Source organism: Amborella trichopoda, chromosome 8, assembly GCF_054954075.1.
Source record: "Amborella trichopoda isolate Santa Cruz 75 chromosome 8, AtrichopodaSantaCruz75HAP2 v2.0, whole genome shotgun sequence".
NCBI lineage: Eukaryota > Viridiplantae > Streptophyta > Magnoliopsida > Amborellales > Amborellaceae > Amborella > Amborella trichopoda.
The window spans coordinates 3,617,552-3,643,346 of record NC_142343.1 but is presented as its reverse complement, the minus strand read 5'-3'; the positions used below and the strand labels follow the sequence as shown (position 1 = coordinate 3,643,346).

The following is a 25,795-nucleotide window of genomic DNA, read 5'->3' as shown; positions in this document are numbered from 1 at the left end:
TGCGACCGGGAGTTGGGTTTATATTTTGGGAAAATTGTATAAAATCTTTCAAAATAAACTTTCTAATCAATTTATCCATTTAATTTAATTTTTTTTTTAAGCAACTTTTCTCCTAAAAATTATGTTACCTAGCAAATACCCCGTATACAAAAAGTTTATTGTTTTAACGAAAATACCCCATCCGTACAAAACAAATCATTTTTGAATTGTAATATAAGTAAACGGCGGAGTGCACTTGTACCATGCCGAACAGCTCATTTGAAAAGGCTGAACTGTGCCCATTCAAAATGCCATATCGCCACTTCAAAACATCGGACTGCCCTTCAAAATGGAGAACCGCTATTTCAAAACAGCGACCCGATTTTTCAAAAGGCCGAACTACCGATTTTTTCAATAGCGTAATTCCCGTACCGTCATATGAAATACCGGACCACCCATTCCAGCACATAATGGCCTGACCGCCTTGTGCAGCGAAAATGAGTGGTTGGATAGGGGAAAAATGAATTGTTAGATAAATGAGGATATTTTCGTCAAGAAGTATTGGGCGTTATTTGTTAGCAAAAATAGTTTTGGGGGGAAGTTGCTGGAAAAATTAAGTGGCGTAAATTGATTTTTGGGGTTTTTAATGCAATTTTCCCGTATATTTTTATACCAAAGCCAACTGACATTCCCTCATTAACTACAATTTTGGACTTGAAGCCTCATAATTAAAAAAAAGGCGGTTAACTCTTCCCACCAAATAAGATTGCAGGTTTATAAAGCAACTAACCTTTTAACTTTAAGCTTTTTGATTATCCAGATATTTGGTGCTCTGAAGTTCTCCAGATCCTTGAAGGTACACACTCTCTAAATTTGAAATATATATGAAAATTTTCTCTCTCTCAATTTACAGTACGCGCTAAAGTATAATTGATCAGAGAAATCTCAAGATTTTGAAGTGTAAATTGAGATGTATTGTGTTAATACGAGCCTTGTAAGAAATAGGATAAGTGTTCATTAGGCGAAGGGGCTAAATTTAATTAAACGAATAGTTTGTCCTCTCTATTCATTGCCAATAATAAGCAAATATTGAGAAGTCGCTGATCAGGTGAGGCTTTTTTTTTTTTTTCTCCTATTAATCTCAATGAATTTTTTTTTTGCTCTGTCAGTTTCTTTATTTGCTTTGAGATTGTGGTTTATGGTACTCTTGCCCTAATCTGTTATATGTGTGAAGGATTGTTCCAATCTAATTTCAATCCTTTTTTTTTTTTTCTTTATTTGGTCTCGAGAAAGGCTGAGGGATATTACATAAATCATAATAATGAGATTGTGAAGTATTTGGAATCATTTATGTTGTTAAACTTCATTCTGTGAATCTCTTGAACCTGAATGATGCAGAGATGGCATTCGTGTTGAATGTGTTTCATCTGTTTTATCTTTTATCTATTATTGGACATTTTTAGTTTGCCTTAGTTCAGTTTCGGGGGAGAAATTAGGTTTTAGGTTGTTTTGTCTACGGGATTCATGTTGTTAACTAGATAAAAGTTTGGTGTTCTAACTGATTTATCTAGAGCAACTCTGAAGGGTTTTACTTGTGTTCTTGAACCATTGTTTGTAGAGTATAAAAGCCAAAGTTTGGGAAAAATAAAGGGAAAGAAAAATAGTGCAGAGAATTAAAAGAAAATTTACACATAGATTTATGTAGTCCAACAAATTGCATACGTCCACAGGGCAGCAAAGTTCTCTTCCACTAATTTGAAAAACACTATGCAAGTTTGGGGAATACAGAGGTTTTTGAAGCTCTCTCTCAAGCCCTAAAGCATGGTATTTTTCTGTCCAGAACACCCACCCAAGCACTAAACTTTTTATAAAGAGAAACCGAAGACATATCCACTTGAGGCAATTCTATATCTTCCCATAGGATTTAACGTGATCTTCTCCAAAACAAAAAAGCTTCACACCCCTTAAAAATAGGGTGTAGTTTCCTATATAATAGGAACACAAGAAAGGTCATATAACTTCCCTTAAACTTAGGAACTCTTATAGAATAGGAAGTTGGCCAAGATTGTTGCCCACCAATTATTAATCATCAAGTAACCACATGCCCCAAGGAAGTCTTGCACCAAGTGAACTTTCCCTTCCCAATGGGCTTAGTTAACATATCCGCCGGATTGTCATCAGTATGAATTTATTGCAATAAAATTCTTCTATCTTCTACCACGTCATGAACAAAGTAATACTTAACATCAGTATTTTTAGTCTTGTCTTGGAAGGCTGGATTCCTTGCTAAAAACAAAGCACTCTAGTTATCACAATAAAGCAGTATCCCCTCTTGCACAACTTGGAGCTCACTAAATAACCTATTTAGCTAAATTGCTTCTTTAGATTTATGAGTAAGTGGCATATACTCAACCTTTGTACAAAGACAAAGCCACCATACACTGCAAACTTGATAACCAACTAATTGCACCACATCCCAAAGAAAAACATACACAGTATAGGCCTTCTTTTATCCAAGTCACCTGCAAAATTTGCATCAATATAACTGGTGGCTTTCAAATTTATCTCATTGTAACAAATACCAACACTATAAGTTTCCTTCAAATAGCGAAGGATCCACTTCACAACAGTCCAGTAATCATGGCTAAGATTTGTCATATGTCCGCTCACAACGCCCACTGCTTATGCTATGTCATGTATGGTGTTGATTATAGCAAACATGAGGCTCCTTTTTGCCGATGAATATGGTACTCGAGACATCTGTGTCTCCTTTGCTTTGGTGCTAGGGCATTGTTTCGAAGACAACTCTATATGTACAGGAAATGGGGTACTAACTAGTTTAACATTTTGCATATTGAAGCGTTGCAGAACCCTCTCTATATAACTCTTATGACTTAATCATATTTTCATGTTCTTCCTATCTCTAAGTACGCTCATCCAAGAATTCTATTAATGGCTCTGAGCTTTAAGTGTTGCAATATTCTTTTTATTTAGTCATACAACATTCATGTCACCGACATACAATAACAAGATAATAAAGCTTCCATCACCATAACCACAAAAATAAGCACCATGGTTTGCTTAACATCTATGAAAATTCAAGCTTAACATGAAAGAGTCAAATCGTTTGTACGAACACCTCAGCACTTGTTTCAACCAATACAACAATTTTTTGAGCTTATAAACCAAATTCTCTTTACTTTCCTCAATAAAACCCTCAGGTTAGGTCATATAAATTTATTCTTTTAAATCACCATGCAAAAATGCAGTTTTCACATCTAATTGTTCCAACTCTAAATCTAGAACATCAGTCATAGCCAAAACAACTATAATAGTGGACATACGCACAACAAGAGAAAAAATATCATTAAAATCAATACCTAATTTATGAGCATAACCTTTCACAATCAATCGAGCTCTGTACCGTTTAATATCATCATCAGGAACTTTCTTCTTCTTGAACACTCATCTGCAACCAATTGCCTGTCGCCCTTCTAGCAATTCGACTACGTCTCATGTTTTATTTTTCCATAGGGCTTTCATCTCTTCTTCTATGGATGCTTTCCATTGACCGGCTTCATCGACCTCACTTGCCTTAAGAAAGAAACAAGCTCACCCTCTTCTGTTAGGCAATCATAAGACAAGCCATAATCGTTAAACCTCACATGAGCCTTTTTAGGTTTATTAGATCTTCTTAGTTCAACACCACCTAAATATTTTTCAAGCTTGGTTCTGACTACTATCTCGCTAGTTCTCATGGGTGCATTCCACCTCAACCGATTTTACATCTAGTTAATCTTTCTTTTTTTGCATTGAATTTTTATGGAGAATAACATCTCGGCTAACTAAAATCTTGTGGTCAGTAGAATTCCACAATCTGTACCCCTTTGTACCATCAACATAGCCAAAAAAATACATTTTTGAATTATGTGTCTTAGTTCTTTTCTCCTTTGGAATAAGACAATATGCATCACAGCCAAAAACACGAAAGAAAGAATAATCAACATGCTTACCTGTCCAAATATCTTTTGGTGTCTTGTAGTCAATAGCTGAATTGGGAGACCTATTAATTAGGAAACAAGCTTTAAAAAATGGTTCTGCCCAAAATCACTGCTCAAATGATATGATTCATCCTCTCAACAACTCCATTTGTTGAGGTGTTTTAGGAATTGTCTATTCTCAAAAAAAAAAATGCCAACTGCCTAGCAATACCATGTTCACTACAAAAGTTACTAAATTAATCAAAACAAAATTCTCTCCTATTATTAGTTCTTAGACACTTGATGCTCTTGCCTTTCTGATTTTCTACCAAGGCCTTAAACTTTTTTAAACAACTGAAAACAACTAATTTCTTTTTCAGCATATAAAGAAACCCTCACTTCTCTTGAAAAATCATCAATAAAAGTGACAATATGCAGCACCGCCATAGAAATAATAGGTGATTCTCATCTGTCCGAATGAATCAATTTCAAAAAATCTTTACTTTTAGTGGTGGATAAAGCAAAGTGCAATTTGCTATGCTTTCCAAATAAGCATCACTTACAAAAAGCTAAATTAAAGATTTTAAACCAGGGATGAGGTTTTTATCGAGGATTACCTTGAGTCCACCCTTGCTCATGTGACCCAAACGCGTATGCCATGTCATGACGGAGTCCACTTCTGCAGTATCGACCTATCCCAAAACTGTTTCTCCAACAAGTCCATACAAATTGCCTGCTAACTCACCTTTGGCAACCACTAGTGCTCCCTTTGAAATTTTTGGACATCTATTTTCACATGTAAACTTGAAACCTTGCTCATCAAAATTTTCCAAAGATAAGAGACTCCTTCTGAGACATGGATCATGTCTGACACCCGGGATTATGCATGTTACTTCATGCAACATCTTTATTTTCACATTTTCAACCCCCACTATTTTACACGAGTCATTATTTCCCATGTAAACAATACTTCCATTACATGGTTGGTACCTATAAAACCAATCCTTATGTGGAGTCATGTGAAAGGATACACCTGAATCAAATAGCCAATACTGCAAAACTTCTTCCCTATCCACAAACAAAACTTCTCCATCTTCAAAAAACTCAATTGCTTCTACTAGATTTTCTCGATATTGACTTGAACTAGGTTTCTCATGAGAACCAGATTTAGAGGTTTCTTGATTCGCTTTTTGTGCCTTACAATCTTTCTTCACATGGCCTAATTTTCCATAGCTCCAGCACTTTACTTTCTTATGCCCCCTTGATTTGGATCTTGATTGATCTCTTCCTGTAGTTCTCTCCATTGATCTACTCCATGCTACGAACACATTCCTAGAGGAATCCTGACTAGACTTTCGCCAAGATCCCTCTGTCTGAAGTGTTGAAACAACGAAAGCAAATTCAAGAGATTTCACACTATTGAGATTCATAATCAGTTCATCCCATGATATCGACATAGAACAAAGTAATGTAGCTGCTTTATCTTCTTTATCAATTTTTATATCTAGTGACATCAACTTGCTAATCAAGGCATTAAACTCATTTAAGTACCCTTGCAAAGATGCAGTATCCAAGGTGCTGGCAAAGAAAAAAATTATTAGGAAGAGACTTACCTTCATAAGTATTTTTAAGCCTGTCCCGTAAATCTTTAACGGTAGTAGGATTCATTGAATAAAATGGACTCATCAAGTACCAAAAAGATATATATGCCCTAGCCAATTCATCTTTCTTATCAAATTCCTCATCATCCATCTTTGCAGGTTTATTTTCTCTGCCTTTTAAAGTCACTAAACAACCATCTTACACCTACATTGCATGCATCTTTAATTTCAAGGTTGAGAATTCTGAACCATCAAATTTTGGAATTTCATATATGGTTGAACTTCCTCCAACCATCTTCAAAGATTTGTGATCTGTACAAACCTTGCACCCAGCAAGGATCTTAAACCCTAAGGCTTTGATATCAATTGTAGAGGATAAAAACCAAAGTTTGGGAAAAATAAAAGGAAAGAAAAATAGTGCAGAAAATTAAAAGAAGAGAGACACGAAGATTTACGTAGTTTGGCAAATTGCCCACGTCCACAGGTCAACAAAGCTTTCTTCCACTAATCAAAAAAACACCATGTAAGCATGGAGAATACAAAGGATTTTCAAGCTCTCTCTCAAGCCCTAAAATATGGTCTTTCTCTCTCTAGAACACCCACCCAAGGACAAATAGCTATCCCTTTCTTTTTGCAACTTTCAAAAAAACAAAGTGAAAGATCTTCTCCAAACCAAAAAAGCTGCACACCCCATAAAAATAGGATGTAGTTTGTTAGATAATAGGAACACAATAAGGTCACATGACTTATCTTAAACTTAGGAACTCCTATAGAATAGGACATATGGCCTCATCGCCAACATTGTTATTGCATTATAATGTGAAGTTTTCAGGATATTTGGCATTGTTTTTAATCCCCACTTCAATGATTCCTTGAGGAGAAACATTGCTCTAGTGATGATGAAGTGTGTGCTTGAAGTTTGAACTTTGTTAATGGTACTTGGACAATTTAGCCTATTTGTGGATTAGAGTCTCATTGATATCATTATGGTTGAAATCTTTTAATTGGACATGTTTTCCATATTTCCTTATGTTATTTGGGCCATACTTTTATATAGGACATGCTCGAGCAATTGATTTTGGTGCTCATATTGAGCCCCTAAGTGGGTATTGAGTGTTGTTATCGCAATACAATTGTTTTTGGGTGGGATACAGTTAAGAAAATGGAAGGTGTAATTGCCATGATTCTCATAATGGGAATTTGCCATGCTAAGCCATGTTCTGAGTAGCAAAGCATTTTGTAATAGGGCATAACCGCATATTTTGAATTTCATTCTCTATATGTATAGACTCATACCAGAGGCTATACTTGTGTCTAGGGTATTTTATTATGGTAACTTTATTTTTACATAGCCTGCTGTAGGTTAGCATTTGTTAATGTCAAGAAATATAGCACATACTCATTCCTTGAAGTCTTTTTGGATACTTCTTGAATCTTTCTTTTAGTGCAGTGTTCCTTTTCCTCCATTTGATGGGGTTTATCTGTTCTAATAGATTATTGAATTCAATTGTCCGTCTTCTTTCTCTAGCAACAGTTGTGCTGGACGTTTCCTAGGCTAAGAGCCTGCGGGCAAATCAAAACTTGGCATGTCATAGAGAATACCTGATTCACATATCCTATACAGTACTTCTTTGTTTACTTTCTATTTCATTGTTGCTTATCAAGAAGGAACACTGTATGCGCTTCTGATTCATTGCTGTGTACGTATTCCTAGTTGATCAATTGACTCAAGCATACTTATTTTCGTTGATATGCATATTTCCATCCTATTATCTTCTATTTGGCTTTTATGCTCATTGAACTTTTATAAAGTCCATCTGCGTGAATTTGAATGCAACCAAACCATGTGATTCCTTTTTGTTATTGTGCAGTTGACTTGTATCAGTAATTATCATAAAATTTGATTGATTATGGGAGATATTACTTTTGGAAGACACAGAATAAGAATCCTATATGGAGGCGATGCATTTTTGCTAAAATAAATGGATGGAGATTTTTGGCTTACAGCACATGTCCTGGGTAATGGATGTATGACATATAGGCCCTTCACCTATTGCAAAACTACTAGATAAGACAGACATGCCTTTCAGGATGGAGACTGATGGATGGGACTTTTCTTACCTGGTTGAAGTCCCCTTTTTTTCATCAATAAGCTGCAAAACCAACTTGCCTCGCTCACACTTTGTTGAAGTGAGTTGTACAAGTAACTTTTCATTTCCTTGGATATTCATCTTATTTTTACTGTACTTAGCCTGTGGAATGCCTGTTTCATTCCACCAGTTGCATATTGTTTGTTATTAAGGCTTGCCAATCCTTTCAGGTGCCACATATACAGCAACTTTCTACTTGGGATTGTGGGCTTGCTTGTGTCTTGATGGTATTGAAAACTCTTGGCATTGACTGTGGTGACATCCCTTGTTTGGAAAAGTTATGTTGCACAACAAGGTTATTTTTCTTGGTTTCTTTAGAATAATATGCTGTCAATTATTATGAATTTTGGCATCAAATGATCTTTTCAGATATATTTAGTTTGGAATCTGCTCAGGGCATTTTACTACTCATGACAATACATCTTGGAGTTATACAACTGGGGATGATTTCAAACTAGCAAGTGAAAAATCCATTTGCGCTAAATGATATGATGCTTCCAGTGTAAATTGATATATTGTGCTTCATAATGTTTCCTTAATCATTACAAACAAAATTACTCCTGGTAAACAGTGATTTTGTTGCTTATCAATTGCCTCAAGTATTATTCTGGGAAAGTATCCTATACTCCTGGGTCATCATAGTCAATTAGGTCATCTGTGAAGTGATGGACAACGATGGAGAGAAAATAATATCCAACAGAACAATATATGGTCACAAGGACGGTTCTTTCTCCCTCATCATCCAGCACTTCAGTAGACAGTGATTATCCAATAAGTATAGACTACAGTTTTCCATAACCAATTAGATTATAATACACCTTCCCCAATTACTTGTTTCTCTATGTTTTTCTGACTGTTGCAGAGCTTGTTTTGCTATTTATAACTAGTTCCACTTACCCCAAAAACACTTCTATCAAATTCCTCTGTTTGGATTATCATTATCGTTTGGATCTGCCGATCTGGTTGCTGGAATATCTCTTCCTTATTTTGGCATGATGGCATCAATAATTCTCAGCTACATACTAATGTGCTTTTATTTTTTATTTTTCCATAAATTCCTCACTGTTAGTGAAAACCAGAAGATGGCTTTATTATTGAGATGTGGAAAGTCAAAATTAAACTGATAAATGCTTTCTGGATGAATTTTCCTCATGCCATGATGAATATGGATTAAAACCCCAACAGAGAAACAAGCTGATTCCATATCATCAGCAGAATTTTCTATTACAAATTTATAGAAAGGTGCGCCTTCCTTGTCTGGCTATTTGACCAACTCCAGACAAACTAAATTTTTTTTGACCGCTAGCTATTGTGAAACCTTCATTTTCAATCCCTGAAGATAAAATGGCTTACTATGAGAAATTTTAGGCTTCCATTATATTGACATGCTGCCTGATATGCGTATCTTGTCCTCATTTCTTCAACCACTTGAGTTGGAATGCTGAAACAAAAAGACCCAGAGGGTGACATTTCACCTAGGATATTCGATGTCGCTGGCATCATTCACAATGATTATGGGACCTAGCATCCAGCAAGCAAAGTTTTTAGCAAAAGACGTCAATATGAGTTATTTTTATCTTGTTTCTAAAATTGGGTCTTTAATAAGAAATAGATCACAAGAAGGTAAGTCATCCTTCTATATGAGATTATGATTGATTTACGTAGAAGTCAGTGAGCAGTATCTTTGTTTTTACCTGGATACTCTATTTCTGGATGTTGAATGACACATTTTATTAAGGACAAGGTTTCTATGAGTCGGCCGATTCACTTGTTTAAATGAGGATTCTCTCCAAAATCTTTTTTGGAGATGGATTTTGGAATCTAAAAAAAAATTATAAAAAAATAAAAAAGTAGGCAGCAGGCGATTCAGTCAGATCCTTAGGTTCCTGACAAAATCAGTCAGTTTTAGTGAGAACTGCTCGGTTCCCAATACTGTCAGGGAACTGTGACAGTCCTCGATGATTCTTGGGTCCGACTGGGGGATTCCGATCTGAACTGACGATTTTTTAAACACTGGTCTTGGTTGTAAATATGATAGATGTTTGTAATGTACAATGATGAAAAATTCGGCCGCGTGGCTGCCTAGGTGATCCTGGGGTCCAACCGCACTAAATAGGGCCTAGGCGGGGCCCTATTCGGTTATGTGTCTGGGTGCTCACCTAGGTGCCATTGCGTCACATGGGGGGCCTGAGGATACAACTTGGTCAAGGGCAGAAAAAAGGTCCTCGACCAAGGCTAAAAATTGTCATTTTTCCCCTAAAAAAAGAGGGGGGGATTTTAGCTGCCGAAATCTTATTTGTGTTGATTTGGAGCTTGAAAACACCCCAAAAAACAAGAACTTGTGGCTTTCTTGACGGGAAAAATTCAGACCACTTTCTTGCAAAATTGAATAGTATCCAGTCAAGTACTTTTTGAAACTTGAAATGGTTGCAAAAGAGGTCTTTCGGCAGCCAAAGGTCACTGGTTCAAACCAAGTTCGATTGTGTTTTGAGAGGGTGCTGTATTTCATTTCTTGGTTTGGGTTTTGTGATATTTATGAATGTTAGGTATTGATTTGTTGTTCTTTCAATTTGGTTATTGTCTATATGGATTGTTTTTCATCTTTTCATTTATGTGAGTTGTAATGGGAAATTGACATAACTCTTGGGCAATTTTTCATTCATTTAATATTTTGAGACTTTTGGTCATCCAATTTCACAATTCAAAGCCATGTATGTTTAACTGCACAATAAAATAATACACACAAAGAACTATAAAGCATTACTCTTTGGAAAAAAGATCGATGTTCTATGCACAGAATCATGGGGGTTTAGCAATCAATAGAACCCCACAAAATATCATCCTTCAAGGGCCTAGAGACCCCAGACCTCCACCCCTGCTCCTCTTACTTCCCCTCTCCTGTTTTTACAGGCCGCCCAAGTATTTGGGTACCCGCCTAGGTGGCCAAATCCACCTTCTTGAACATTGGTTACGTGTTTTTTTCATGTGTCGAGCCTGTGGAGGCCAAAGAAAAATATTGGGTGTCGGTAATTTGTTATTCTTCTCATGAGTCACGAGCCTATGGAGGTGAAACAGTTTATGGATTGTCTAATCCAAAGATATTGAGATCGGGCATGGAAGCAAGTGACCATGATAGGTTAGAAGCTCCCTACAGTCGGGATCAATGTTCATACACCCTGAATTTAGGGATCTTGATCCCAAGTTGTTTGGATTGTATGATAAATTCTACAGGTCCAAGATCATATGGTCAAAGCATCTCTTCTATTTGAAAATATATATAACATGATTTTGCAATATAATTATTTCTTTTTTTGATGGACATGCATTTACACTTGTTTTCCTTATAAGAGATCAATATAACATGAATATGATTTATATCCACTGATCCCTAAGGGGCCGTTTGTATCCTTGGAAAATGATTACCAGAAAATGTTTTTTAGGGAAATTGTCTATTTTCAATACTTGGAACATAGGACTAAATTTTTTTCTATAGAAATAGTATTCTCTATTTGAGCCTCAAATAGAGAAATCTATTTCCATGCCTTCACCCAAAAGAATATTTTTCCATACTCGTTTTCCATCATGGTGCGGAAACCTACTTACCCAAAACTCTCTCTCTCTCTCTCGTAGGCTGTAAATGGGTTGGTTGAGCCCAACCTGACAAGGTCCTACTTAGACCGTGACCCAACTTGTCGGATCGGGTCGGGTCTAGAAATAAAAAGATATATAGAAATTTATTTTATATATTTTATACTGTATAATTAAATATTATTTGTACGTGTCTTTTATATACATGGTCAGGTCAGGTTGACCACGCCCCAATCTGGACCTGAACTGATAGGCTCCAATCCTGAACCTAACCCAGACCCGGATCGGGCCAAGGTCAAGTGGAACAACACCTGGACCCTTCAGGTCCATTGTCTGGGTCGAGATTCAGACCTGGTGGGGTCGACCTGACCCATTTCCCACCCCTAGTCTCATATACCTTGACCTTAGACTCAATAAGGTCATTGGGTTTTTGCTTGATGATCTTTCACCACTAATTTAGATGCAATTTCGCTTAATAATAATCAATTTGAGGTTCCAATATATTGAAGTTTAGGGAATTCCTGGGTGGGCACATCCAGATGCTATTCAAACACAAAAAATTATTTTATAGGAATTCTTTTTTGCGAAATGTATTTTGCAGGAAATATATTTTTTTAGACAATGTTTTTCTAGGAATCCAAGAGGCACCTAAGGGATTGAGATCATGTTTCCCTAATATGGGAGCAAGATCCACCCAAGGTCCTGCTCCAGGAGTTTGGGATCATCAGGATTGCCACCAAGTTGGGAAATCTTGGAACTACGGGTTTTTTGGACAAGTAGTTAGAGACTGCACCCATGCTATTGGCCAGTTGTGCCTATTCCCTAATGTATTTTTTTTTGGGTTAACGGGAATTTTTCTTTTAGCTCTTACCATATTCCTTTGCTTTTCTTAATCCCTGGGGAATATGGATTGTTGTTTATTTATGCATATGCACTCTTATTTCCTTTTGAGTCTTGATGCCATTTGGGTACCATCATTTGATTAAATATTGATGTATTTCATCAATGTGTGTGTGTATATATATAATTTTTTGAGAAGTTATTAATGAGTGTAATTTTTGCTTTGCAGTGTTTGGACTGTTGATCTGGCACACTTATTGCATAAGTTTTCTGTTAAATTTTTCTTCCTCACGGTTACTCTTGGAGCTAATCCAAATTATGCAGTGGAGTCCTTCTATCAGGTGCGAATTTATTCATCCCATGAAGATGAAATTTGCATTGTTTCTTTTGAGATTTTGAATAAGGGAATACTGTTCACCTGGGATTACATTTTTCCATTCCTGAATTCAAGTAGATGTGGCATCTTTTATTCATGCAGTATGCGGCATTTGTTGTCCATACTCCATATTCCTTTTAGGTTAAAGTGGTCGGTTCAAAATTATTTGCCTAACAAGGTCATCATATTTTTCATGTCCCGTCTTTCTGAAATATTACTGCAACTTAGTTCTTGCATATTTATATTTGTGATGGTGGTATTTAGCTTCATTTTTCTAGAGACTATAAATGCCAGAGAACCAACAAATGCCACATGAATTTTAGGATTGCATATAAACTTTGGGTGCCATGTAGCTGTCCTAAATGGGTTATATAGGTTATATGTGTCCATGCGTGTGTGTGTGCGCACACAAATGCAAGCGTGTGATTGTGCATGCATGTGTGTGTGCGTGCGTGCATGTTTGCGTGATCTAGTGAGCTCTCTTTGGCTGAAGGAAATCCAAAAGGCCTAGTTTTTTTAGCTGTTTGGTTCAATCTAGTTGGAGCAGTGTTTGCAAAATCGAACCAGAGCTGTTAATCGGACATGGGCCAGGAAGCGGTTTAACCGGCCTAACCAGTCAATCGGCCGATTCGATTGTTCTAATAGGGCAAGTCCTAGGCGGTCAAATAAGTGTTGAAAAAATAAAAAAGATACTATTTTTTTTTACTAAAATATGAAAAGCATATAAAGAATGATTAAAACAAAACAAATTCAAATGAAGTTGAAAATTAATGAAAAAAATGGATTTTAACGAATCGATTTTTGAATTATAGTGAGTATTAATGGCCAAAACAATTTTTAATCTTTACCATAATGTAAAGAATATTAAAAAATGCATTACAAACCAAATTCCTTGTTTTTGGGAATTTATATAATTTTTTGAAAATTTGTTTTTTAAATTCCGGTCGATCACCAAAACCGCTCAAAATTGGAACCGGCCATTGACCGGTTCCGATCTAACCGAGCGGTTAGCGGTTAGATCGCCTAGTTATTCCAACAGTGTGTTGGTAGCCCTAGTTGCCCATGCCCCCATATGTTAAGGGGGTTTATTACTTGTAAGCTTTCTAGCTCTAATAGCTATAGACTTTGACACCAGTAGGACTATCCCTGTTGAGGACCTTATGGGATTTCTTGGGTTAAAATTTCTCATAAAAAGACGTTTGGGTCAAAATTAATTACCTGAACTTCTATTGTTTCACCTAGCAATTGGATAATTCTAATGCTCATCTCATTTCAATAGTTCTCTACTATCTTCTGGACTTATAATTATTTTTCTCACAATTTTATTTTCTCAATAAACGAGAACTATAAAAAGATTCTGCTTTGCTCACTACATGGTTCTCTATTGTGATTTGTTTGATATGTTTCTGATCTTGTCTTTCGTTGTTTCTTAATGATTTATGAGACGAGTCCATATGCACATGCATTACTCATACTGTTTTTAACATGTTTCTGTATTACTTTTACAAAAGAGTGTTTATTTGGTTGGTGCATTGCCTTTCCAGTGTGTAGTTACCATAAAATGTTATATATTTATATAATCTACTCACACTGGTCTTTGAACACATGCAGGATAACTTACCAGATGACATAAGACGTGTGAATGGACAATTCCAGGTTGCACTAGAGAATGGCATTAACATACAAGTAATTTTTCCTGTGTACCATGGATATTGCAGAATGAAAAGCTGATGTTGAGCAATAATAGCAATTTCGAATATTTTACTAACTAGAAGCTGTTTGGATCCATCTAATGAACTACAATAGTAGATTTTCATGAGATTTATAAGAAGTTGCATGAGAACTTTGAAGTTTGATTTAAGATTAAAAACGTGATTCTATAGACTGACTGTAAATTTTCACTTTCTGTTGTGATGGCTTCACAAGATATATCTCTTTGCAGCTGATAATACAAAAAGAACATCGACATCTCTTTGCCAGATTGATGATCCAATGACGACTCGTATTTTCAACTCAAAAAGTGTTTATTTTCTTATGTATCTTTCTATATTAGTATCATTCTTTTAGATATATTTTGTCCCCTTCTTCTATGCACCTATGTTTTGTAATATCGTTGTCAATTTAAAATGATGATTAATTAAGCATGGAGTTTGATGAGGTGGGTGTCGTAATGTTTTATAGCGTGGATCCTTGAATCTTGGGGCTTTTTCACTTTTGATATTAGTGTTCCCGTTCAGACTCTTTTTTTTATTTCATAGATATATATGCTGAGATTGTGGTGTTGGCTTGCCATGTATTCAGCGGGACATAGTTCTGATTGAAAGGTTGGAATTGCTGAGAGGCCCATTGAGTTCTGAAAGGAGAGAGAGTTAAGCATGAGAGAATTTAGGAGGCTGGAGCTTTGGATACCTGAGGAACCTAGAGGCTTCTTTGGCATAAGTGTGTTGTCTGGGATTGCTATGCTTCAAGATGAGGGGAGAAGAGGGTGTGACTGTGTGAAAGTGCCAATTATGATGCTTTGTTATTCTAGTTTCACTCTAAAAGTGAGGCATGCTGTATTCTGGAATAGGTGTAAGAAGAACACAGAGCACAGGGTCTTTGTCTGATATGTGAGTTCAGTGCTCGAGACTATGAAAAGGGTATGCAGAGTCCCCTCTACTGGTGGGCAAATTAAGACCTTCCTAGTGGTAGATGAAGCATGTGGTGGAGTTGTGGAGGTTATAAAGTCTTGATTCTGGGCAACAAAATCTAGGATGCTAAGATATGTCTGGGGTTTTCAACAGTTGTATTACTGCATAGGTATACAATGTGAGTTATGATTTGTGGTTTCCAAGAAGTTGGAAGGGCATATAGAAGCATTGAAGGAAAAATCGGGTGATCTAACCAGTAACTGCCTGATTAGATCGGAACAGGAGGCCGGTTCCAGTTTCAGCCGGTTTTGGTAACCGGCTGGGTATTTTTAATTTTTTTTTTAAAAAAGTATATAAAATCCCAAAAAATAAAGGATTATGTTTGTAATGCATTTTTTAATATTTTTAATCATTATGACAAAGATTGAAAATTGTTTTGGCCATTAATACTTAGTTTAACATTTTTCCATCTTTTTTGGAAAATTTCAAAAATACACCTGTGCACTAATCGGTTCTTTAAAATCCATTTTTTCATTAATTTTCAATTGCATTTGGATATGTTTTGTTTAATCATTTTTTAAATATACTTTTCATATTTTATTAGATTTTTTGTTTTTTCTAATTTTTTAATACTTGTTTGATCGCCAGGGACTTGCCCGGTTAGAACGGTCGAACCAGGCTAGTTTTCCGGTTAGGCTGGTTGAACCGCTTCTGGGCCCATGTCAGGTTAACCGTTCGGGTTCGATTTTTCCTGCATTGTATAGAAGTGAAGTTTCAGGGAAAGCTGGGGTGTGGGTGGGCACATTGTTGCTGCATTTATCGCAAGGTTGTCAGAGGCTGTGTTACTCAAGCCTCTAAGTTCCACATTGATGATCTATTTAAGGTTAAATGTACAATTGTTTGTGTAGTCTTGTGTTGTAACACTTATATAAGACCAAGTACTTGCTGGTTATAGTTATATGCTCTTTAATGCATGGTTAGCTGGAAATTGTTTGCCTGACGCATTTCCCAACATTATCAGTATATAGTCATATATTTATCCAAATGTGACCTATGCTGAAGCTTATTAAGTTTGGCATACTCTAATATCATTAAATTTGGCATTTGAGAGGGGTTAAGCATTAAAATAATTAATGAGTATTCATTTGGTTTAGTTTGTATACCACATGCACACACACAGTGAGAGAGAAGTTCATGTTTTATTCTTTTATAGAATTTATGCAAGCCATATTTGGTATAGTTCACATACTTCTCTTTGACTTATAGTGTAGGTCCATTGGAGGTGAAGAAATTTCAGTCTTGATATTATCAGGGAAATTTGTTGCTGTTGCATTGGTTGACAAGCACAAGTTAAGGTATTTGTTTTGCTGGTGTATTGATGCATATATTGAAATAATATACTTTTTCTTTTTCAAGCTCTTTATTTTGATAATAGAAACGTACTTTGCATGGTTCATGGTTTAGTTATTGTTTTCTCCATTAATAAGATTAATATGTAGATGGGTTGCTAGTTGTTGCAATTAAGATAAACTTAATTTGGTTGAGCTTTATCAATTCATTGAGTTTCTGTTGATTCATGCATGATTTCTGTGCACGTTCGAGTTGTTTTTTCTGTTATTTATTAGCTAGAAAAGAAAACTATGAGCGACTTTTTAGTATTTATGTGACTAAGTACTGGATTAATTTTCAGTTCTACTATGTGCTTTTTCTGTAAATCTTTATGCTTTTGTAGTAGTTTTCTTTTTATGTTTTAGTTCCCTAGTTAGCTCTTTGGGAACTTTGGCTTGACTGTGTGTTTCTTTATCATTCTTGTTGCACATTAAGGACCACAAGTCTCCTTATGTAGTATTTTTGTTCATTATACACATATATACATTCACTCGCCAGTATGCTTCTAACTTGATACACGGGTGCAAACTCAACAAAAACTGATGCTTGGTGAAGGATTGTGTAGGTTTTGGACTGTATTTGTTAAGGGTCTGTGCTTTGTGATGTGTTCGACAATGCATATTTCAGATATTTTTGTCAATCGCAGAAATTGATCATAAAATGATTTCACTAAGTTAGGCATTTAGCCAAGATAGCTTATATACAACTCAATAATTGCATTAGAGACCCTATAGTGCAAAAATGCAAATAGACTCTAAATACATACCTTTGCGTACACAGTGACAAAAAAAAGTTAAAAAACCTGTATGAGTTGGATCAGAGAATCTATAGACCTTTTAAGGATCAGAATAGCCCATGGAGTGCGTTTTGTATGTGCGTTTTGTAGCTTAATAATCAGATTCAAACCTATCCTAGGAAGGAAATGGGACCTAAAATTTTGTAGCTTAATAATCAGGTTCCAACCCATCCTAGAAAGGAAATGGGACCTAAAATACAGAATCAAAGACGTGAAGTTGAAAACAGGTGTTAATACTGCTGGTCAAATGCTTAGTGAGAGGAACATGCTGGCCAGTTGACAATGCGATAAGAATAATGCGATCCATAGTAGTACTTATTGCGTCGGAAGCTTGCAAATTTCAAGTAGTTTCAACATTATTTCTATCTTTAGGTCAAGTAGACTATTTTTTTGAGGGGTATGCATTCATTAAGATTGAAAGAAAATACCATTTGATTAAGATAATCTTGTATGGCAATAAATATTTCTCCCCATGAATCTGGATTTGAAATTTGGACTTCAGGATTGTATTTAGTTGTAGCTATTGCATGAAATTCCTCAAGTATGAAAAAAAATCAGATATGAATATTAATATTTGTTCTTATCATTCTTATCTTATTTTTCCCTCCTTTTTTATTATTTATGATTTATTCTTCCAGCCACATTCTATTTTTTATCCATGTAGTACCAATTCATGACAATGTCTTATTTCTCTTATTTTGTTTTCCCGACATTCATATTGACAATGGTGTATTCAACCAATCTAATTGGGGTGAAAATAGATGTAATATAGCTTGAAAATTCATCAGTAAGTGAGTGTAACATAGTATTCAGATCCTAAGCAAGAACAAAACTCAGATGGACCCCAAAAATCTGAATGGTCGATCTCAGAGAGATCTCAGTGTTGGCAGTTTTAACATTGTAGATCTAAAGAAGGTACCAATGATATTTAATAGTAGCAAAACAGGCACTGGAGTGAAGGGCTTCAACTTTAGAACATGACGTACCAAGAACCAAATCATGAACTCGCTATCTCCTAATCTTAAAGCTTCATCTGAAGAGTCAAATTATCTTGGTGAAATTGGTCTCACAGCAGCTACTTACTGGGGTGCACTTTTACTTGATTCATACATTATATATTAAATATTTCTGCAAATAAGGTCACTTGGTGTGACGGTAAAAGGCTTGGGTAGCCAGCGCAAGAGCGCGGGTTCAAGTCCTGAGAGCAGCCACTTTGTCTATAAGCCAAAGGTTAGGACCGCTTCCAGCCCACCCCTCCCGGGATCCTGCTTAGGCGGGACCAGCACCGGGTTACGGCCCTTTCTATATTTTGGCAAATGTTTACATAAATTTGTTGCTGATCTTATCAATTTATTAACTGCAGTTGTCGTCCTTGGCTGGAGGAAATCTGTCTCCCAGAAATTTATGGTGGAACCTCTGGCTACACAGGTTCAAATGATTTTGTTTCCTTGGATGCATTTATATATAGCTTCCAAATCATTACTGGGCATGCCCCAGCCAGTGATCAATTTTGTCATTTGGTATTGTGACTAATTGCTTTTACTTGATTCAGTATTTTGCATTTGGGAGTATATATTGGAATTCAGATGCATTATCATTGTTGTTGCATTTTGGTTGTTCTCAGCCAAACTTATTGAACTACTGAGACACATAATTCCCAAAGCAATGGGGTAATGTCTCAAGTGAATGGAACATGTTACATTGCTTATAACAAATCAAGTTGCTACCTTTTACATAACTTTTTAAGTAAACATTCTGCAAAGAGGGACTGTGTTTCTGCTAATGGAGACCATCTAAGTTGTAAGTTTCTGTGCATTTAGGCCATTTTGTGGTGATCTGTGGCTATGATGCGGATACAAATGAATTTGAGATAAGAGACCCAGCCAGCTCTAGGTAACATTTTACCGTCTATTCTTCTTATGAGATAAAACCTTCTTTAGTAGTCCCTTTCTGTTAATAATATTAGGATGCAGAATGGTGATTGCAAAGATGCTCTCTAATATTTTACATGTTCGGATTCTGTTTTGTGGTAACTGTTTTTTTCTCTCTCCCTACAATTATTCCTATATTTTTGCTCCAAAAAAATTTTGCTCTTGCCCCAGCATGTTTGTCTAAATAAGTGCAACTTGTTGCACTTACCAAAATAAGAACAATAGTTGTGTATCAGGTTATCTATAATAACATTATGAATTTATGACTGTTGAGACAGAACACGGTGAATTTGAAATACGAGAATAATGTTTCTCATAGCTACATTTTCTCTGAAACTTTTTTAGCTGAGATTATTCTATGGATTGTAGAGATTACATCCCCAAAATTTGGCTAAAAAGTATCTCTAGCATGTATTTTGCCTGTGGGAGTAAATGGATAGTAGACTCCTGCAGGAGAAGGAAATCTTTTGGCTTCTGTCAATGATACTATTTTGGTGAATGGAGCTCAATTAGCAATATCCCCATAAGACCTGTATGCTGGATATAGTTACACAGCCATCCTCTCAATGCATATACTGTATATAATGAGCAATGCACTGGATGCACTAGGACCCCAAACACTCTGTTATGTTGATATGGCAGATTTTTTGCCTAGATGCAATGGTCACAAGGTCCTGGCCTTGGTAATCAATTTTCTTTTTCTTTTGTTGCTCTGTTGATATCCGAGGATAATTCGTTTGGAAGCATTTCATAAACAAAGCGACCCACCTTAGTGGACTTTGGGATGCAAGGCAATTTGATATGATTCATTATCAACAAGGGGTGTTAGAGAGGTAAGGTGCAAGCTCATGTCTTGGATAAAAGCCAGAATCTAAACTATTGTAATTAAAAGACAGCATAGAAGATACTCTGCCTCAACACTGAATTTAGAAACAATGACGCTACTTTTGCACTTCCAAGAAATAAAGCATGTATCAATAATTGTAGTGGTAGATATTCTGGTGCCAGGAAACCTACATGATCATAATCAACATCAATTATCATGTTCAGGATGGTGAAAGATGACATGAGTAGCTCATGACTTGTGGCGGATCTTAGGTAGTGAAAATTCTGTGAACCATTCTAAGACAATGTAAAGATGTAAGGCCATATGTTAGCTAGTGCCATGTACTTGCATTCTCTGTATGAATCATATTCAGACACCAAACTGTGCCTAGTGTCAATCAGTTGCGTACATAGTGTAGGACCAAGGACACATTAGCCCTCTGTGTTAAGTATCTCATATTTCAACTCAAATTGGATGTCCTTGGCCTTCTTCTCCAGTGGAGCAACTAGAGAAATGAGACTCCAGGCTTATGGTAGATGCATCTATTCTACCTATATTAAGCCAAAGTTAAGGGTAGGACACATGTCATTCAGCTAGAAAGAGAAGCTATTGAGATAGATAGTTTAAGGTAGTATACCTATTGAGAGAGAGAGTTTAAGGTAGTATACCTATTGAGAGGGAGAGTTTAGGGTAAGAATGAAGACACATTGGCCTAAATTTAGGTCAGGAATTTCCTACTTGCCATTTAGATGAATACAAGTACATATCTTATTCCTGTATTAATACATATCTATTGCCTGTATGGATAAATTTAAATTGGTTTTATTCCTTCATGTTAATGATTTTCTCTTTATCTAGGGTTGTTCCTTCCTTACCATATCTGCTCTCTAATATAGAAGTCATTTCTATTCTGATATATGTCTCATACTAATTTAGATAATTTAAATCGATTCTTTCCTATATCGAATGGCTCCATCTTTGCACTCCAATATGTTTCTATCCTTCCTCTATCCTCTCTCCTAAATTGGCTCGTCTCCTACATAATCCATCCATCTCTATCGTTTGAAAGGAATTAAATAAATTTTCAGAGCACGATCCAATAGGCAACTTTGCTTAAATTTATTTTCTACAGTAGTAATAATAACTTTCTCTCTCTTCCTCTCTTCTCCTTTCGAGTTGAGGAGATGTATCCAAAATTCATAGGCTGCATGATGGATCAATTAAAGAGATGGAGACAGATCTTAGGGACGTCCTGTTGTTGTGGAGAATTCTATAATTCTCCTTGGAAGTTGGATACTGCTTGTACTTTTTTTTTTCAAGGTTTGGAGAAGCGCAAATGGCATGAGATCAAAAGCAAAGATTAACTAAGATGCGCATCTTAAAGGATTATCTATCGTCTTATACATTTCAAATATGAAAAATTTTAGACTAATTTCAACACCATTTAATCATGGATGGATGGTGATGATTCAATTGTTTTTGCACAGTCTATTATTACAGTATGTCCTATGGTTTTAATGGTTACAGTATGTCCTATGGTCTTGATGGTGGGTTTAGTGTTTGTCTACACTCCTAAAAGGGTGGTCCCAGCCTCCTTCACTGTCCAATTCAATAGACACAGGACAGGATGTGCTAACATGCTGTAATGCAACAAGTGTGTGTTGATAGTTTCTTATAGTATATTAAAATTTCCACATAATCTGCTCTTTTTAGTCTATTCGGACATGAAACGATAATTTTTTTAGTACAAAGTATGTTTATTGGTTATATTCACTAGTTAATAGTGAGATCACAATACTTCAGTGCCAAAGTAGTATCTGAGATTAGTATATTTTTAAAGAGATTAGTGCCACTCCATGGGATGACTTATAAAAGTCCCAAAAAATGCTCTTGTTTTTTTGTTTTTTGTTTTTTTGCACTTTGAGGATGTTGAGGCCTCTGCTTTGGCTAGGTCACGAGAAGGTACTGCTTTGTGTGTGTTTCCATGTTATTGGATTGGAGATTTTAGAGGAGCTCTATTCTGTGGAATGGGAGGACCCTGAATCTGGGGTTCCATTAAACTTCTCTAGGCTGGCATCTTTGTAACGCTTTATTGTTAATAGATCTATTGTTAGTACCTGATAGGTTTTAGGTATTTTGTTGTGCTCTCTATTTATTATTAAAGGCTCTCTGCTCTAAATTTGTTTAAAGTCTACTATTTAAGGAGATACTTGTTTCAAAGAGCTGGATTCTTACTTTTATCAGGTTCCCACTTCCCATGTGAAGGATCATATTCATCACAAGTATAACCACCCTTTCTCTTCACTTTTATTTGATGTCATTTCTCTCTAGCTTCTACTTGCATGTTGCATCCAGAGCATGTATGGGCTAATTCTGACCCAGAAGTTGCTTTGTCAAAAGCTATATCCCTAAATCAAGTGTTTGTGTTGTCTTTAATAGTAAAAATAATTCTCCTCAGTATTGATGTGAGATATGTTTTATTGAATCTGAGTGGAATCTTTGTATTTCATAGGAGAAATGTTGCATGTGATTCTCTAAGATCTTATGGCATATGACACTCATCCTATATTGACCTCTTATTATATTCTATCAAGATGTAAGGATAATTTTGTTTCTCTTGTTACATAAATGTGTTGGGATCTTTTGTAGGAAATATGAGCGGGTCTCCTTGGAGTGCCTCGAAGAAGCTCGCAAGTCCTTTGGTACTGATGAGGACATTCTCTTGGTAAATCTTACACCTTTCTGTATGAGCTATTTCAATCTCTTTGGTAGTGCTTGCCGAAGTCAACTCAAATAATCATCATCATCTGAGCCTTATCCCAACTATTAAGAGTCAGCTAGACGAATCATGTTCTGTCATTCCACTCAATCAAGGCTACATCCTCAGTCAGATCCTAAGTCAACATATCTCTTCTCTTCTCATTCTTTCATCCATGTCCTTTTAGGCCTTCCCCTTGCCCTTTTAGAGCCTTCTACTTGAACCAAATCGCCCCTCCTAAGCGGTATTGTTCTAGGTCGGCCAAACCACCTAAGTCTATGTTCACTCATCTTGTCACCTATTGGAGTCATCCCTAAGTTCCATCAGAGGTATTCATTATGAATTCTATCCTTTCTTGTCTTGTCACTCATCCATCTCAACATCCTCATCTCAGCTACACTCATTTTATGGATATGTTATTTCTTGATCGCCCAACATTCCATCTCATAAAGCATGGCCTGTCTTATAGCCATCCTATAGAACTTCCTCTTCAGTTTCATCAGTATGTGACGATCACATAAGACTCCGGAAGCACATCTCCACTTAGTCCAATCAGCTTTAATTCTATGTGTGGTATCTTCTTTAGTCTCTCCATTCTCATGGATTATGATCCAAGATATGGAAAAGTAATTTCTTTTAAGTACTTCTTGACCATCCATCATAGGTTGCTAACTAATTCCTCATTCCTACTCCTAGTATTACTAGACTCAGATATGGTAAAGATATATATGTGCCTGTTTCTATCAACACCATTAACAGCTAATAAACCTCAATATTCTTATGGAACCTTATGTACAATTTTCTCACTTATTTAGTTAAGAGACTTTATGCTTTTTTGACCTAGACTGTGGATCTATTCTTAATTCTTTGAATAAACAATAGAAAGAAGTTTCATACTATTAAAGACTGTTAGATGCTTGGACTGCAATTTGCCTGTACATGGATTTTTGTTTTCATTTTTGTTATTGTATTTAAACACATTATTAGGGTATCTTTAATGTTCCATTGCATTTATAGCCTGTCAAAGGGTGAAATATTGAGGCTAATCGTATATGCTTTTTCTTTATGAATAATTATATGAACTAATTGATCACTGCAGGTTCATAGTTTTGCTACAGAGAGACAATATTACCCTCTTTGTTAAATATCATTTGTCATTTATTACTCGAATGGTGATGGGTTTTTTGTCAAAACCTCTTATTTCTGAGGGCAATACAGTAATATTCCATCTCATGCACATAGGACAAGATTTGTGCACTCTTAGAAACTGAGTCTCCCCTGCATGAACCTTAACCACTGGGATCTACACATTTGATAGGAATATAGAATCCAATGCAGTAAATCAGTAGGACAAGTCTCAAATTCAAGACAAACCCCATAAAAAAGTTGAAAAGCCACTTACAAAGGATTCTTTTATTTTTGAAATACTGAAATCTAAGTTCTGGTATAATGGGATCTAATGTCCAGTCCATCCAATGGATTACTAAAGTGGAGGTCAACTTCAATAACACTCAGCGGACCTTTGTCATGGACCTCAACTTGGAACCATCTAAATTGAGTGTTATCATGCAATAGTCCATTTTGTATTGCCTCCATATAATCAATATCTGAGTCTGACCATAGTTCATCACATCTTATTATATTACTCTTATTCTTCGCATCTGGATCCTATGGCGTGTACTGATACTGCCATTACACAAGTCATCCCTGGTGTTCCTGATCTGAAATAGATGATGTCGTAATAGTTGAAAACCATATGAGGTTATTAGTATTGTGGTACCGCACTTGCACAATTTTCTAGACCGATTTTCATAGGAATATCTATGATTCAGCTTGGACTGGTTTCATAATTCTTTATAGAACGTCTCATTGTCTGTTTTTAGTAACTGATTTCCAAAATGAAATCAAAGATTCAATAATCAAATCAAACTTCTTGTTCTTTTTTTCTTCACTTCCATCCTTAAATTTCTTGGAACATCATACCAGAGATTTTGGGTAGAGTTCTGCATCTTTAAGATATCTGAAGGATGAGTGAGTTCCTTTCCTCTCTTTTTTTTTTTTTTGCTCTTTTAGATTTTTTTACTTGTTTAGTTTTGGTCTATGTATGTGTTATAGTTACATGAAAGCTTAATCTTTGGAAAATTAAACAAGGGCTGAACATTCAGATTCTCTAATGGTTTGGTGCAGATCTTATTAGACAAGGAAGAGGGGGGAGAAGAAGCATCAATAATCTGCCCTAGTGGATGAATTTGTAAACTCACTCTAATTGTCCTGTATTCAATTCTTTCGGGGACATTTTTGCAAGATCTTGGTCCCCATGTTTCCCTAAGGCATTCATATATCTATGGTGTTATGTAGCTGTATACATGTATTATATCACTTATTGATTATTGACATGGAATTTCTATTTATCCCATTTACCTCCAGGCACATGACACGACACCTAGTTTTCTATAATGGAGATTTCAGGTGCCCCTCACTAAGAAAACCCAAGGACAGAACAAATAAAAAGATAAGATATGGTACATGTATTCGGTAGCTTCCTTTTCCTGGGTGAGAATTTCCCTTGGAATGCAGTAGGTTGACACGTATGAAACTGTTGTTATCATTATATTATCTGTTGTTCAATTATCTCATTAGAATACTCGTGGCTTTTGAAGTCCACTTTCATGGTGCTTTTTGAGGTGAAAGTATTACTGAGCTTTTGCTAGATGTAAAGAGTTGGGTATCTTTTTTTTTTTTTTTAAGAAATATAAAAGGTTGGATTGGGAATTGGGATCTGGACCCTGCTCTTTGGCTTAGAAGAATGGCTGATCCATGTGCATAATAAGCATGTAAAAGTTTAGCTTAATTGTACATTAATGTATAAAGAATACATCAAACAAACCTGCATATATTAATATGTCAGCCCAGACCAGTGAATACGCCAAATTCACAGCGCGCACTGTATT

General features: G+C 35.9%; 1 protein-coding gene across 13 annotated transcripts; it reads left to right on the top strand.

Annotated features, from left to right (window-relative positions):
* Positions 1-247: 247 nt before the first annotated feature.
* On the top strand, positions 248-25,260 carry LOC18440208 (guanylyl cyclase 1). Of its 13 annotated transcripts, none has more exons than XR_002281961.2 (11): positions 248-835; positions 7,432-7,750; positions 7,881-8,005; positions 12,368-12,479; positions 14,126-14,200; positions 15,793-15,970; positions 16,416-16,499; positions 18,693-18,757; positions 19,150-19,222; positions 22,736-22,811; positions 25,032-25,260. XR_002281961.2 is itself a non-coding variant. In XM_088873404.1 (11 exons), the coding sequence occupies exons 6-11, from the start codon at positions 14,184-14,186 to the stop codon at positions 25,089-25,091; spliced, it is 375 nt and encodes a 124-aa protein (XP_088729530.1). In that variant the 5' UTR covers positions 352-835; positions 7,089-7,260; positions 7,432-7,750; positions 7,881-8,005; positions 12,368-12,479; positions 14,126-14,183; the 3' UTR covers positions 25,092-25,260. The 13 variants fall into 13 exon arrangements, 9 of the variants coding, with proteins under 9 accessions (XP_011625587.1, XP_088729527.1, XP_020526594.1 ...); XM_088873404.1 differs by lacking the exon at positions 15,793-15,970 and adding an exon at positions 7,089-7,260 and having other exon boundaries at positions 352-835; XM_088873399.1 differs by lacking the exon at positions 15,793-15,970 and adding an exon at positions 7,089-7,260 and having other exon boundaries at positions 352-835; positions 16,411-16,499.
* The last annotated feature ends 535 nt before the right edge of the window (positions 25,261-25,795 follow it).